Raw genomic sequence first — 14,079 nt, forward strand, 5'->3', positions numbered from 1 at the left:
TCAAATGTGATAACTAATGTCACTCTGTTGTATCCTTTCCATAGCCCTTCATCCTGCTGGAGGAGCTGCGTAGAGAGTTGCCCCCAGAACAGGCAGAGTACTGTATTGCCAGGATGCCCCTCTACAATGGGCCTGATGGGGTCCCAGGGGCCCTGGACTACACTGCCTTCTCCACTGCCCTCTATGGGGAGAGTGACCTCTAGCTTCACACACCAGAAATGCACCCTGACCTTGTATCAGTCTCTCGCCCACTTTGTTCCACACCATTTACATCTAAATGGATCAATATTTTGACCGGTACTAAAGGGAGTTATGTTTGAGAAATACAAAGCATTTTAAAGCTGTTTCATGAGTATATGATTTCTAAAGAGTAGGGAGAAATATTTATTTCAAAGAACTTAGCAGGATTCATTCATTAGATAAAAAAAAAAAATGTTGACTCAGTAAATTCTGAAATTACTTATGATTCACATAAAAGTAATTTACACATAAAAAGTAACTTACACATAAAAAGTAACTTACACATAAAAAGAATTTACACATAAAAGTAACTTACACATAAAAAGTTACACATAAAAAGTAACGTACACATAAAAGTAACTTACACATAAAAAGAACTTACACATAAAAAGTTACACATAAAAAGTAACTTTCATAAAAAGTTACTTACACATAAAAAGGTACACATTAAAAGTTACACATAAAAAGTAACTTACACATAAAATGTAACTTACACATAAGAAGAAATTACACAAAAAGTAACTTACACATAAGAAGCACTACTAAGTTATTTGCTAGTCACCTATGGAGACCTAAAGATACACATTTGTGAGAAGCTTGTATTGTCTCAGTGTTTGTACTCTTCTAAATTATTACATAAAAAACAGGGGACGTTTTTGCCTCATCTGTTCAGTGCCTAAAATGAATGAAAAAGGACCCAGTATGCTAGCCTGGTCCCAGATCTGATCTCACCTAGCCTGGTCCCAGATCTGATCTCACCTAGCCTGGTGTCAGATCTGATCTCACTAGCCTGGTCCCAGATCTGATCTCACCTAGCCTGGTCCCAGATCTGATCTCTCTAGCCTGGACCCAGATCTGATCTCACCTTGCCTGGTCCCAGATCTGATCTCACCTAGCCTGGTACCAGATCTGATCTCACTAGCCTGGTCCTAGATCTGATCTCACCTAGCCTGGTCCCAGATCTGATCTCACCTAGCCTGGTCCCAGATCTGATCTCACTAGCCTGGTCCCAGATCTGATCTCACTAGCCTGGTCCCAGATCTGATCTCACTAGCTGATCTCACTAGCCTGGTCCCAGATCTGATCTCACCTAGCCTGGTCCCAGATCTGAACTCACCTAGCCTGGTCCCAGATCTGATCTCACTAGCCTGGTCCCAGATCTGATCTCACCTAGTCTAGTCCCAGATCTGATCTCACCTAGTCTGGTCCCAGATCTGATCTCACCTAGCCTGGTCCCAGATCTGATCTCACTAGCCTGGTGTCAGATCTGATCTCACTAGCCTGGTGCCAGATCTGATCTCATTAGCCTGGTCCCAGATCTGATCTCACTAGCCTGGTGCCAGATCTGATCTCACTAGCCTGGTGCCAGATCTGATCTCTCTAGCCTGGTGCCAGATCTGATCTCGCTAGCCTGGTGCCAGATCTGATCTCACCTAGCCTGGCCCCAGATCTGCTTTTGCCTACTAAATTACCAATCAGACAAACAGACTGGCACCCAGGCTACATTATAATCCACCCAGGCTACATTATAATCCACCCAGGCTACATTATAATTCACCCAGGCTACATTATAATTCACCCAGGCTACATTATAATCCACCCAGGCTACATTACAATTCACCCAGGCTACATTACAATTCACCCAGGCTACATTACAATCCACCCAGGCTACATTATAATTCACCCAGGCTACATTATAATTCACCCAGGCTATATTATAATTCACCCAGGCTACATTATAATCCAACCAGGCTACATTATAATCCACCCAGGCTACATTATAATCCACACAGGCTACATTATAATCCACACAGGCTACATTATAATCCACCCAGGCTACATTATAATTCACCCAGGCTACATTATAATCCACCCAGGCTACATTATAATCCCCCCAGGCTACATTATAATCCCCCCAGGCTACATTATAATTCACCCAGGCTACATTATAATCCACCCAGGCTACATTATAATCCACCCAGGCTACATTATAATCCACCTAGGCTACATTATAATCCACCCAGGCTATATTATAATCCACCCAGGCTACATTATAATCCACCCAGGCTACATTATAATTCACCCAGGCTATATTATAATCCACCCAGGCTACATTATAATCCACCCAGGCTACATTATAATCCACACAGGCTACATTATAATTCACCCAGGCTACATTATAATTCACTCAGGCTACATTATAATCCACCCAGGCTACATTATAATCCACCCAGGCTACATTATAGTCCACCCAGGCTACATTATAATCCATCCAGGCTACATTATAATCCATCCAGGCTACATTATAATCCATCCAGGCTACCAGTATGTCAGAACTGCAGTACTGTTTATTGTCAAAACGAGTGAAAACTTGGGTTCCCCTAAAGGCTCATCTTGAGTCAGTCTAGCATTTCTCCCATTAATGTTTAGGGTTAAACTTGGGGGAGGGGAATCTGATCCTAGGTCTGTACCTTAGGGGAAACTTTCACCCCAGAGCCTCATGATATGACAGTAACTAGGCTGTTTTGATGCCAGAAACAAAATAATGTAGCTGTAAAATAACAAACTGTTTGTCTGGGTAAAACTACAATCTTAGTCCCCTCAGCCGCTGGTGTGGAGTCTGAAGTTATGAAGAGTTACTAGTGTAAGACAAACGAGCAGAAAATAAACTCCGTGATTAAAACATTTACGTTGTTTTTCTTCTGTTTTGCTGAACGTTCTGAATATCCTCGTGATACCTGTTGATTACGGCACAATACAGGCAGATGGACTTTTTGATTCTTTTAGGACATGTTTTTTTCCCCCCTCAGACTTTACTTTCTAGGCTTTGTTGAGACTTTGTCAAGTTTTGTAAGAAAATAACATCAATGGAAGTCAATACATTTTCAGACATGATTTTTAAACGCCTTATTAAATAAAAGGCTTTGGAATCTGTGTCAAACCAACTTTCCCTTTCAGAGAGGGAACAGGAATCTGTTACAAAAACTTCATAAATAACAAGGTTGCCAACAAACAACGCATAAAATGTTGTATAGCTGCAGAGTAAGACACCGGGTAGGGAGTGGGAAATTTTGTAAAATGTTTCACTCACCACGTTTATTCCGAAAAATGTCTGTCCTCACCCAGGTAGCCTATGGACAAACATTAAGAATAAGCTACGTGGTGAGTTTATGCCAATTCGGTAGCTAGTTGTCTAAGTTACATTTACATTTACATTTAAGTCATTTAGCAGAAATCTAAGTGAATTGATCATGCTACGTTGTATGCGTTTGTTGGCAATCCTTGTTATTTACAAAGTTTTTTTTGTACAGATTCCTGTTGGAACGTAACACAAATTATTCCCACCTACATACAACATGTAAAATAGTCAGCTACACACTCATATAATATCGTAGTCATTATTCTCCTAGATGGACTTGAACGTTGCATAAATCAAACCCGCGCATGCGTGGTTTAGCAGCTCCCGTCAAGGTTGAGTTGACAAGCAGCCGCCGGCAAGGATCAGTGTTGGTTGCTTTCGTCAGGCATTTTTTTTGGTTCCTTTGCAGTTAAAACAACCAAAAGAAGAATAAGAATTACAAGCCATGGCTCCTACAATATATGAGAGTTCAACAAGAAAAGGTAAACTGTTGCAACTTCCTGGTTTAGTATTTGGCTAGATATGTGAGCTGGTTGCCTAGCAGCTGTCAGTGACTGGCTTGATAGTTGAAGTTGGTTAGCTAGCTAGCTAGCTAGCTAGCTGTATATCTACGGGAATTTATGGTCGACATTTATTCATCCAGTTACCCTAAATGTCAAACGTTTTTTATTTATTTATTTATTCATTCATTCAGATAGATAGCTACATAGCGAGCTAGTCAACATGTGCTAGCTACATGTTCCACTGCCTGGTAGAGTAACGTTAGCAAAACACGGGCAAAGAGAGAGATAGTTAGCAGGGAACATTCCGTTGTCATTTATAAGTTTGGGTCACGAAACGGGATGGACCTACAGGCATTTATCCAACAGAAACTCTGGTGTTATTTACAAAAGTCGAGTTTATGAATTTGTAAAATATAAACTCTCGTTTTAGTTGCAAAAACGTGTAACTACTGTTTTACCATTGGACAAAATTCATGTAAGTCTTATCCCCGTTGCGTTTGTTTCCATTTAAGAAAGGTTTTACAACTGAATCCGCCTATTGAATACACCCCAGCTGGTCTGACACGTGTAAACCACTTCCCTGTAAACAAGCGAGTTAACTAACATCTTAGCTGGGGAATGGACAACTGGTGCTCGGATCAATCCCCCTCCACAGAAATATTATCTATATACATACAGTACCAGTCAAAAGTTTGGACACACCTACTCATTCCAGGGTTTTTCTTATTAAAAAAAACAAACTATTTTCTACATTGTAGAATAATAGTGAAGACATCAAAACTATGAAATAACACATGGAATCATGTAGTAACCAAAAAAAGTGATGTAACAAATCAAAGTATATTTGAGATTCTTCAAAGTAGCCACCCTTTGTCTTAATGACAGCTTGGTCACTCTCTCAACCAGTTTATATAACCATATTAACATGTAATATGCTAACTGCAGAGCTTCACTAGAGGCTGAACTGTTAGGCAAGAGGATCATGATACTAGATGGAGGGATGGGAACATATTTAACACGTCATAACCATATTAACATGTAATATGTTAACTGCATACCTCAGGTAGTGGCCCTAGCAGACCTTCCCTAGAGGCTGAACTCAGGGAGCTGTTAGGGAAGAGGATCATGATACTAGATGGAGGGATGGGAACATATTTAACACGTCATAACCATATTAACATGTAATATGTTAACTGCATACCTCAGGTAGTGGCCCTAGCAGACCTTCCCTAGAGGCTGAACTCAGGGAGCTGTTAGGGAAGAGGATCATGATACTAGATGGAGGGATGGGCACCATGATCCAGGAGAGGCGATTGGAGGAGGAGCACTTCAGGGGGGAGGAGTTTAAAGACCACACCCACAGCCTGAAGGGCAACAACGACCTGCTGAGCATCACACAGAGTGATGTCATCTACAATATACACAAGGTACGGTGATGTCATCTATAACATGCACAAGGTACGGTGATGTCACCTACAATATGCACAAGGTACGGTGATGTCACCTACAATATACACAAGGTACGGTGATGTCACCTACAATATACACAAGGTACGGTGATGTCATCTACAATATACACAAGGTACGGTGATGATTCATCTATAACATGCACAAGGTACGGTGATGTCACCTACAATATACACAAGGTACGGTGATGTCACCTACAATATACACAAGGTACGGTGATGTCACCTGCAGCATGCACAAGGTACGGTGATGTCGCCTACAACACGCACAAGGTGCGGTGATGTCACCTACAACACGCACAAGGTGCGGTGATGTCACCTACAACACGCACAAGGTGCGGTGATGTCACCTACAACACGCACAAGGTGCGGTGATGTCACCTACCACACGCACAAGGTGCGGTGATGTCACCTACCACACGCACAAGGTGCGGTGATGTCACCTACCACACGCACAAGGTGCGGTGATGTCACCTACCACACGCACAAGGTGCGGTGATGTCACCTACCACACGCACAAGGTGCGGTGATGTCACCTACCACACGCACAAGGTGCGGTGATGTCACCTACCACACGCACAAGGTGCGGTGATGTCACCTACCACACGCACAAGGTGCGGTCAGTGGGTTAAAAAGTGGTTCACGTTATCCAGGACAGCAACACACCTGAGATGTAAAAGTTAGGCTCTCGTTAATGCACCTGTCTGTTACGCCGTAGTAATAATTAACCTGCCCCTAGAATTGTTGATCTGTTATTGAGACGTATTTCCGCTCTTTTTGTGGAAGGGAGGGAGGGAGAGAGAGAGAGAGATGGAAGGACAGGATGAGATGACCCTTTTTGTTTGGTGAAACCCTGTTGAGTGAATAAGCATTGACGTTCCTCTTCTCGTGTTTGTTTCTAGGAATACCTGCTGGCCGGGGCAGACATCATTGAGACCAACACTTTCAGTAGCACCTGTATCGCCCAAGCCGACTACGGACTGGAACATTTGGTAAGAGAACGTGTCAGTGGGTGGTCTGTAGAATAACACTCAGATTACCAATCAGAAGCTGTTATCTCATCAGATCACCAATCAGAAGCTGTTATCAGATCACCAATCAGAAGCTGTTATCAGATCACTAATCAGAAGCTGTTATCACATCAGATCACCAATCAGAAGCTGTTATCAGATCACCAATCAGAAGCTGTTATCAGAAGCCGTTATCAGATCACCAATCAGAAGCTGTTATCACATCAGATCACCAATCAGAAGCTGTTATCACATCAGATCACCAATCAGAAGCTGTTATCTCAACATCAGATCACCAATCAGAAGCTGTTATCTCAACATCAGATCACCAATCAGAAGCTGTTATCTCAACATCAGATCACCAATCAGAAGCTGTTATCTCAACATCAGATCACCAATCAGAAGCTGTTATCTCAACATCAGATCACCAATCAGAAGCTGTTATCACAACATCAGATCACATGTAGTCAGTCAGGGTTGGGTTCTTAAAGGTGACTTGACACAATAAATGTCTCACTCACTCATTCACGTTGTTTGACTCTCTGATGTTTTCCCAGGCTTATGGTATGAACAAGGTATCAGCGGAGGGTTGTTTTGACTCTCTGATGTTTTCCCAGGCTTATGGTATGAACAAGGTATCAGCGGAGGGTTGTTTTGACTCTCTGATGTTTTCCCAGGCTTATCGTATGAACAAGGTATCAGCGGAGGGTTGTTTTGACTCACTGATGTTTTCCCAGGCTTATCGTATGAACAAGGTATCAGCGGAGGGTTGTTTTGACTCTCTGATGTTTTCCCAGGCTTATGGTATGAACAAGGTATCAGCGGAGGGTTGTTTTGACTCACTGATGTTTTCCCAGGCTTATCGTATGAACAAGGTATCAGCGGAGGGTTGTTTTGACTCTCTGATGTTTTCCCAGGCTTATCGTATGAACAAGGTATCAGCGGAGGGTTGTTTTGACTCACTGATGTTTTCCCAGGCTTATCGTATGAACAAGGTGTCAGCGGAAATAGCCAGGAAAGCAGCAGATGACATCACCAACCAGACAGGTCAGCTGATAAAGATAAATTATCGTCATTGGAGGAAAAAAAAACCTATTTGACATTGACAACATTGTATGTAATAGATGTGTATTTCCGTGTTTGTAACTCACAAATGTTTTTATTTTTTTATTACCAGGTTGTAAGAGATACGTGGCGGGCGCCGTGGGCCCCACCAATAAAACCCTGTCTGTGTCTCCCTCCGTGGAAAGACCAGACTTCAGGAACGTCAGTAAGAGATACAGCTTGTTGTTTTATCACCTCTCTTCTTCCTTCTCTTTCTACTGATGGCACTGCAAAGTGGCAGATTGGCAGGTGTTTTCAGAGCCATACAGTGGTGAAATGTCACTACAGATCTGCACTATATAGCTGTCTTAACTGTTACCCTATCAGGGTTTATAAGGCGTCTCAGACCTACACTATGTAACTGTTACCCTATCAGGGTCTATAAGGCCTCAGACCTACACTATGTAGCTGTTACCCTATCAGGGTCTATAAGGCCTCTCAGACCTACACTATGTAACTGTTACCCTATCAGGGTCTATAATGCCTCAGACCTACACTATGTAGCTGTTACCCTATCAGGGTTTATAAGGCCTCAGACCTACACTATGTAGCTGTTACCCTATCAGGGTCTATAAGGCCTCAGACCTACACTATGTAACTGTTACCCTATCAGGTTCTATAATGCCTCAGACCTACACTATGTAGCTGTTACCCTATCAGGGTCTATAAGGCGTCTCAGACCTACACTATGTAGCTGTTACCCTATCAGGGTCTATAAGGCGTCTCAGACCTACACTATGTAGCTGTTACCCTATCAGGGTCTATAAGGCCTCAGACCTGCACTATGTAGCTGTTACCCTATCAGTGTCTATAATGCCTCTCAGACCTACACTATGTAGCTGGGTCTATAAAGGGTCTATAAAGGCCTCTCAGGTGACTCTTGATAAACCATTGGTAACCTCCAGAGTTGTCAGAACTATCTCTGATGGTGCTACCGTGCTGAGTGGTCCTGTGTCTTCCCCCCCTCAGCCTTTGATGAGCTGGCTGAGGCCTACACTGAGCAGGTTCGGGGTCTGTTGGATGGAGGAGCAGATATTATCATGGTCGAGACCATCTTTGACACGGCCAACGCCAAGGTACACCTTCTTCACTCACCGTCTTCATCACTGACAGTCATCTAGTTTCTATCAATAGGATTCTAGTTTTACATACAATTCCATACTATTGATCATAATCAATGTATCGATTTTTTATTTTGTATTTTTATCTTGTCATAAAGGCATCACTGTTTGCTATCGACAAACTGTTTGAAGAGAGCTACGAACCAAGACCTATATTTGTAAGTATGTCTTTTGTCAGTATCTTGCCAGTATATTTCTTAGTTAAATTAACCAATAAATGTTCAATCTCTCACTAGAGAAGAGATTATGTTCCTGTATTGTGCAGAGCTACTAGATTTGATTGAGTGATTGAGTGATTGAGTGAAAACCAGTCAGTATCTGGTGTGACCACCATTTGCCTCATGCAGCGTGACACATCTCCTTCACATAGAGTTGATCAGGCTGTTGATTGTGGCCTGTGGAATGTTGTGCCACTCCTCTTCAACGGCTGTGCGAAGTTGCTAGATATTGGCGGGAATTGGAACACGCTGTCATACATGTCGATCCAGAGCATCCCAAACATGCTCAATTGGTAACATATCTGATGAGTATGCAGGCCAGGGTAGAACTGGGACATTTTTCAGCTTCTAGGAATTGTGTGAACATTTCTGTGATCTTTTATTTCAGCTCATGAAACATGGGACCAACACTTTACATGTTGCGTTTTATATATTTGTTCAGTATAGATTTGCATCATGCAGCCATTATCTTTTAGATCTCTAAGACATTCCCAGGTTTATAGGCCATGTCACAAAATAATGGATTTGATTGTGACGGTGTAGGCTGTATTAAATTCATTTAATTCACTTTTTTTCCCCCCCAAAGGTGTGCATCAACAGCTTGTATGTGTGGAAGCCCAGAGACGCTAAACATGTTCGTTAAATAAAGGTCAATTACCGCGAGGCCAGCATTCATTTGCATGACAATTACCGGCTGACAAAATTGTATGACCGCCACAGTCCTAGACATGGCTGGTCGTACTCTCTCAAGACGGATTGATTGTGTTTCTAGGTATCAGGCACCATCGTGGACAGGACTGGTCGTACTCTCTCAAGACAGATTGATTGTGTTTCTAGATATCAGGCACCATCGTGGACAGGACTGGTCGTACTCTCTCAAGACAGATTGATTGTGTTTCTAGATATCAGGTACCATCGTGGATAGGACTGGTCATACTCTCTCAAGACAGATTGATTGTGTTTCTAGATATCAGGCACCATCGTGGACAGGACTGGTCGTACTCTCTCAAGACAGATTGATTGTGTTTCTAGATATCAGGCACCATCGTGGACAGGAGTGGTCATACTCTCTCAAGACAGATTGATTGATTGTGTTTCTAGATATCAGGCACCATCGTGGACAGGAGTGGTCGTACTCTCTCAGGACAGACAGGAGAGGCCTTCGTCATCAGTGTTTCCCATGCCAAACCCCTCTGGTGAGTCTCTACATTCTGCTTCAGGACTTCAATACTACCTTGTTGTTGTTGTCGACTTCCACATGTTTGTCCTCAAGTTTCTTGCTGTTTTATATTCAAATAAACTTCAAACTTCAGATCTGCTGGAGAGATTAATGGAATCTACAACATCTGACCTCATCAGACTGGGCCTCAATAGGCTGATATACAGTGTGTTACTGTGTATTATTCTGACCTCATCAGACTGGGCCTCAGTAGGCTGATATACAGTGTGTTACTGTGTCTTATTCTGACCTCGTCAGACTGGGCCTCAATAGGCTGATATACAGTGTTACTGTGTCTTATTCTGACCTCATCAGACTGGGCCTCAATAGGCTGATATACAGTGTTACTGTGTCTTATTCTGACCTCATCAGACTGGGCCTCAATAGGCTGATATACAGTGTTACTGTGTATTATTCTGACCTCATCAGACTGGGCCTCAGTAGGCTGATATACAGTGTTACTGTGTATTATTCTGACCTCATCAGACTGGGCCTCAATAGGCTGATATACAGTGTTACTGTGTCTTATTCTGACCTCATCAGACTGGGCCTCAGTAGGCTGATACAGTGGGGCAAAAAAGTATTTAGTCAGCCACCAATTGTGCAAGTTCTCCCACTTAAAAAGATGAGAGGCCTGTAATTTTCATCATAGGTACACTTCAACTATGACAGACAAAATGAGAAAAAAAAATCCAGAAAATCATATTGTAGGATTTTTATGAATTTATTTGCAAATTATGGTGGAAAATAAGTATTTGGTCAATAGGCTGATATACAGTGTGTTACTGTGTCTTATTCTGACCTCATCAGACTGGGCCTCAATAGGCTGATATACAATGTGTTCCTCTCTTCCAGTATTGGGCTTAACTGTGCCTTAGGAGCCACTGAGATGAGGCCTTTTATTCAAGCTATTGGGAAATGCACCACCGCTCACGTCTTATGCTACCCCAATGCAGGTAACCAGCACCCATCCATCCCAACTCACCCGTGGCAAACTTAGCATCTAGCTAGCTCACCTTTGTTTTGTGTTCACAACCACGATCTGCCATTTTCACACACTCTGCTTGTTCCAGGTCTCCCCAATACGTTCGGTGGATACGATGAGACCCCAGAGTTGACAGCCTCACATTTAAAGGTAAACTTATTGATTTTATAGCTGGTCTACCCAATGAATGATCTATCGATTTGATTCAGGCAAATGAATAAATATCATACCCCTCCAAAATGCTAACCTCCCCTGTTATTGTAATGGTGAGAGGTTAGCATGTTTTGGGGGTATGATATAAAATGCTAACCTCCCCTGTTATTGTAATGGGGAGAGGTTAGCATGTTTTAGGGGTATGATGTGTGTCTGTAACTTTCTCACTCATTATTATTCATGATTATCCATAGTCATGGTAGCGTCCACATTAATGTAGAAGTGTTAAGAAACATATTATATTCTCATTTACAATAAAAGTGAATCCAGAATGACACTATACATGATTTACCATTCATTTCTATTGGGCACAAAATAATCTGAAAAACAACCAAAACAAACAGCCAATACATCCAACAAGTTTGTAGAATCACAAGCTTGATGTAATCGTTGTGTGCTAGGTATATGGGACAAAATACTAAACGTTTGACTACTTTAATACACATAAGTGAATTTGTCCCAATATTTTTGGTCGCCTAAAATGGGGGGACTATGTGCAAAAAGTGCTGTAATTTCTAAACGGTTCACCCGATATGGATGAAAATACCCTCAAATGAAAGCTGACAGTCTGCACTTTAACCTCATGGCCATTGTATCATTACAGCTTGTATACACTCTGACTGTCTCTTATTTGTGTAGGACTTTGCTACAGATGGTCTGGTGAATCTGGTTGGTGGATGCTGTGGAACGACTCCTGCACACATCAGGTGACTGTCTGTCCTCTGGCACCAGCTACTGTCCAGCAATATAGAACGGATATACTGTTCATACTGCTGTCTATAGATATAGAACTGATATACTGTCTATACTGCTGTCTATAGATAAAGAACTGATATATTGTCTATACTGCTGTCTATAGATATAGAACTGATATACTGTCTATAGATATAGAACTGATATACTGTCTATACTGTTGTCTATAGATATAGAACTGATATATTGTCTATACTGCTGTCTATAGATATAGAACTGATATACTGTCTATACTGCTGTCTATAGATAAAGAACTGATATATTGTCTATACTGCTGTCTATAGATATAGAACTGATATACTGTCTATAGATATAGAACTGATATACTGTCTATACTGCTGTCTATAGATATAGAACTGATATACTGTCTATAGATATAGAACTGATATATTGTCTATAGATATAGAACTGATATACTGTCTATAGATATAGAACTGATATACTGTTTATACTGCTGTCTATAGATATAGAACGGATATACTGTCTATACTGCTCTCTATAGATATAGAACTGATATACTGTCTATACTGCTGTCTATAGATATAGAACTGATATACTGTCTATACTGCTCTCTATAGATATAGAACTAATATATTGTCTATATTGCTGTCTATAGATATAGAACTGATATATTGTCTATAGATATACAACTATTATATTGTCTATAGATATATAACTGATATACTGTCTATAGATATAGAACTGATATGTCTATACTGCTGTCTATAGATATAGAACTGATATACTGTCTATAGATATAGAACAGATATACTGTCTACACTGCTCTCTATAGATATAGAACTGATGTACTGTCTATACTGCTGTCTATAGATATAGAACTAATATATTGTCTATACTGCTCTCTATAGATATATAACTGATATATTGTCTATAGATATAGAACTGATATACTGTCTATACTACTGTCTATAGATATAGAACTGATATATTGTCTATAGATATAGAACTGATATATTGTCTATAGATATATAACCGATATACTGTCTATAGATATAGAACTGATATAATGTCTATACTGCTGTCTATAGATATAGAACTGATATACTGTCTATAGATATAGAACAGATATACTGTCTATACTGCTCTCTATAGATATAGAACTGATATACTGTCTATACTGCTGTCTATAGATATAGAACGGATATACTGTCTATACTGCTCTCTATAGATATAGAACTGATATTCTGTCTATAGATATAGAACTGATATATTGTCTATACTGCTGTCTATAGATATAGAACTGATATTCTGTCTATACTGTTGTCTATAGATATAGAACTGATATATTGTCTATACTGCTGTCTATAGATATAGAACTGATATATTGTCTATACTGCTGTCTATAGATATAGAACTGATATATTGTCTATACTGCTGTCTATAGATATAGAACTGATATATTGTCTATAGATATAGGACTGATATATTGTCTATACTGCTGTCTATAGATATATAACTGATATACTGTCTATACTGCTCTCTATAGATATAGAACTGATATATTGTCTATAGATATAGAACTGATATACTGTCTATAGATATAGAACTGATATACTGTCTATAGATATAGAACTGATATACTGTCTATACTGCTCTCTATAGATATAGAACTGATATACTGTCTATACTGCTCTCTATAGATATAGAACTGATATACTGTCTATACTGCTCTCTATAGATATAGAACTGATATACTGTCTATACTGCTGTCTATAGATATAGAACTGATATACTGTCTATAGATATAGAACAGATATACTGTCTACACTGCTCTCTATAGATATAGAACTGATATACTGTCTATACTGCTGTCTATAGATATAGAACTAATATATTGTCTATACTGCTCTCTATAGATATAGAACTGATATATTGTCTATAGATATAGAACTGATATACTGTCTATACTACTGTCTATAGATATAGAACTGATATATTGTCTATAGATATATAACCGATATACTGTCTATAGATATAGAACTGATATAATGTCTATACTGCTGTCTATAGATATAGAACTGATATACTGTCTATAGATATAGAACAGATATACTGTCTATACTGCTGTCTATAGATATAGAACTGAT

The 14,079-nt window shown here is 40.2% G+C and overlaps 2 protein-coding genes across 3 annotated transcripts in view; both read left to right on the forward strand.

Moving 5' to 3' along the window:
* LOC106593230 (alpha-actinin-2) overlaps positions 1–517 on the forward strand; it is a 49,926-nt gene extending 49,409 nt beyond the window's left edge. Inside the window, exon 21 of the mRNA XM_045701184.1 lies at positions 45–517. Within this exon, the coding sequence (XP_045557140.1) occupies positions 45–203 (159 nt within the window). The 3' untranslated portion in view covers positions 204–517. The remainder of the gene's footprint in view (positions 1–44) is intronic.
* A 3,177-nt stretch (positions 518–3,694) lies between these two features.
* Positions 3,695–14,079, forward strand: part of LOC106577298 (methionine synthase) — a 39,945-nt gene continuing 29,560 nt past the window's right edge. The window contains exons 1-12 of one of the 2 annotated variants that reach the window (XM_045701186.1): positions 3,698–3,861; positions 4,946–5,017; positions 5,161–5,309; positions 6,251–6,340; positions 7,336–7,405; positions 7,536–7,628; positions 8,432–8,538; positions 8,682–8,741; positions 9,903–9,997; positions 10,876–10,976; positions 11,094–11,155; positions 11,858–11,925. In XM_045701186.1, the coding sequence (XP_045557142.1) occupies positions 3,825–3,861; positions 4,946–5,017; positions 5,161–5,309; positions 6,251–6,340; positions 7,336–7,405; positions 7,536–7,628; positions 8,432–8,538; positions 8,682–8,741; positions 9,903–9,997; positions 10,876–10,976; positions 11,094–11,155; positions 11,858–11,925 (1,004 nt within the window). In that variant the 5' untranslated portion in view covers positions 3,698–3,824. Of the gene's footprint in view, positions 3,862–4,945; positions 5,018–5,088; positions 5,310–6,250; positions 6,341–7,335; positions 7,406–7,535; positions 7,629–8,431; positions 8,539–8,681; positions 8,742–9,902; positions 9,998–10,875; positions 10,977–11,093; positions 11,156–11,857; positions 11,926–14,079 lie in introns of both variants that reach the window. The other variant, XM_045701185.1, reaches the window with a different exon arrangement.

This window comes from Salmo salar, chromosome ssa18 (assembly GCF_905237065.1).
Source record: "Salmo salar chromosome ssa18, Ssal_v3.1, whole genome shotgun sequence".
Classification (NCBI taxonomy): domain Eukaryota; kingdom Metazoa; phylum Chordata; class Actinopteri; order Salmoniformes; family Salmonidae; genus Salmo; species Salmo salar.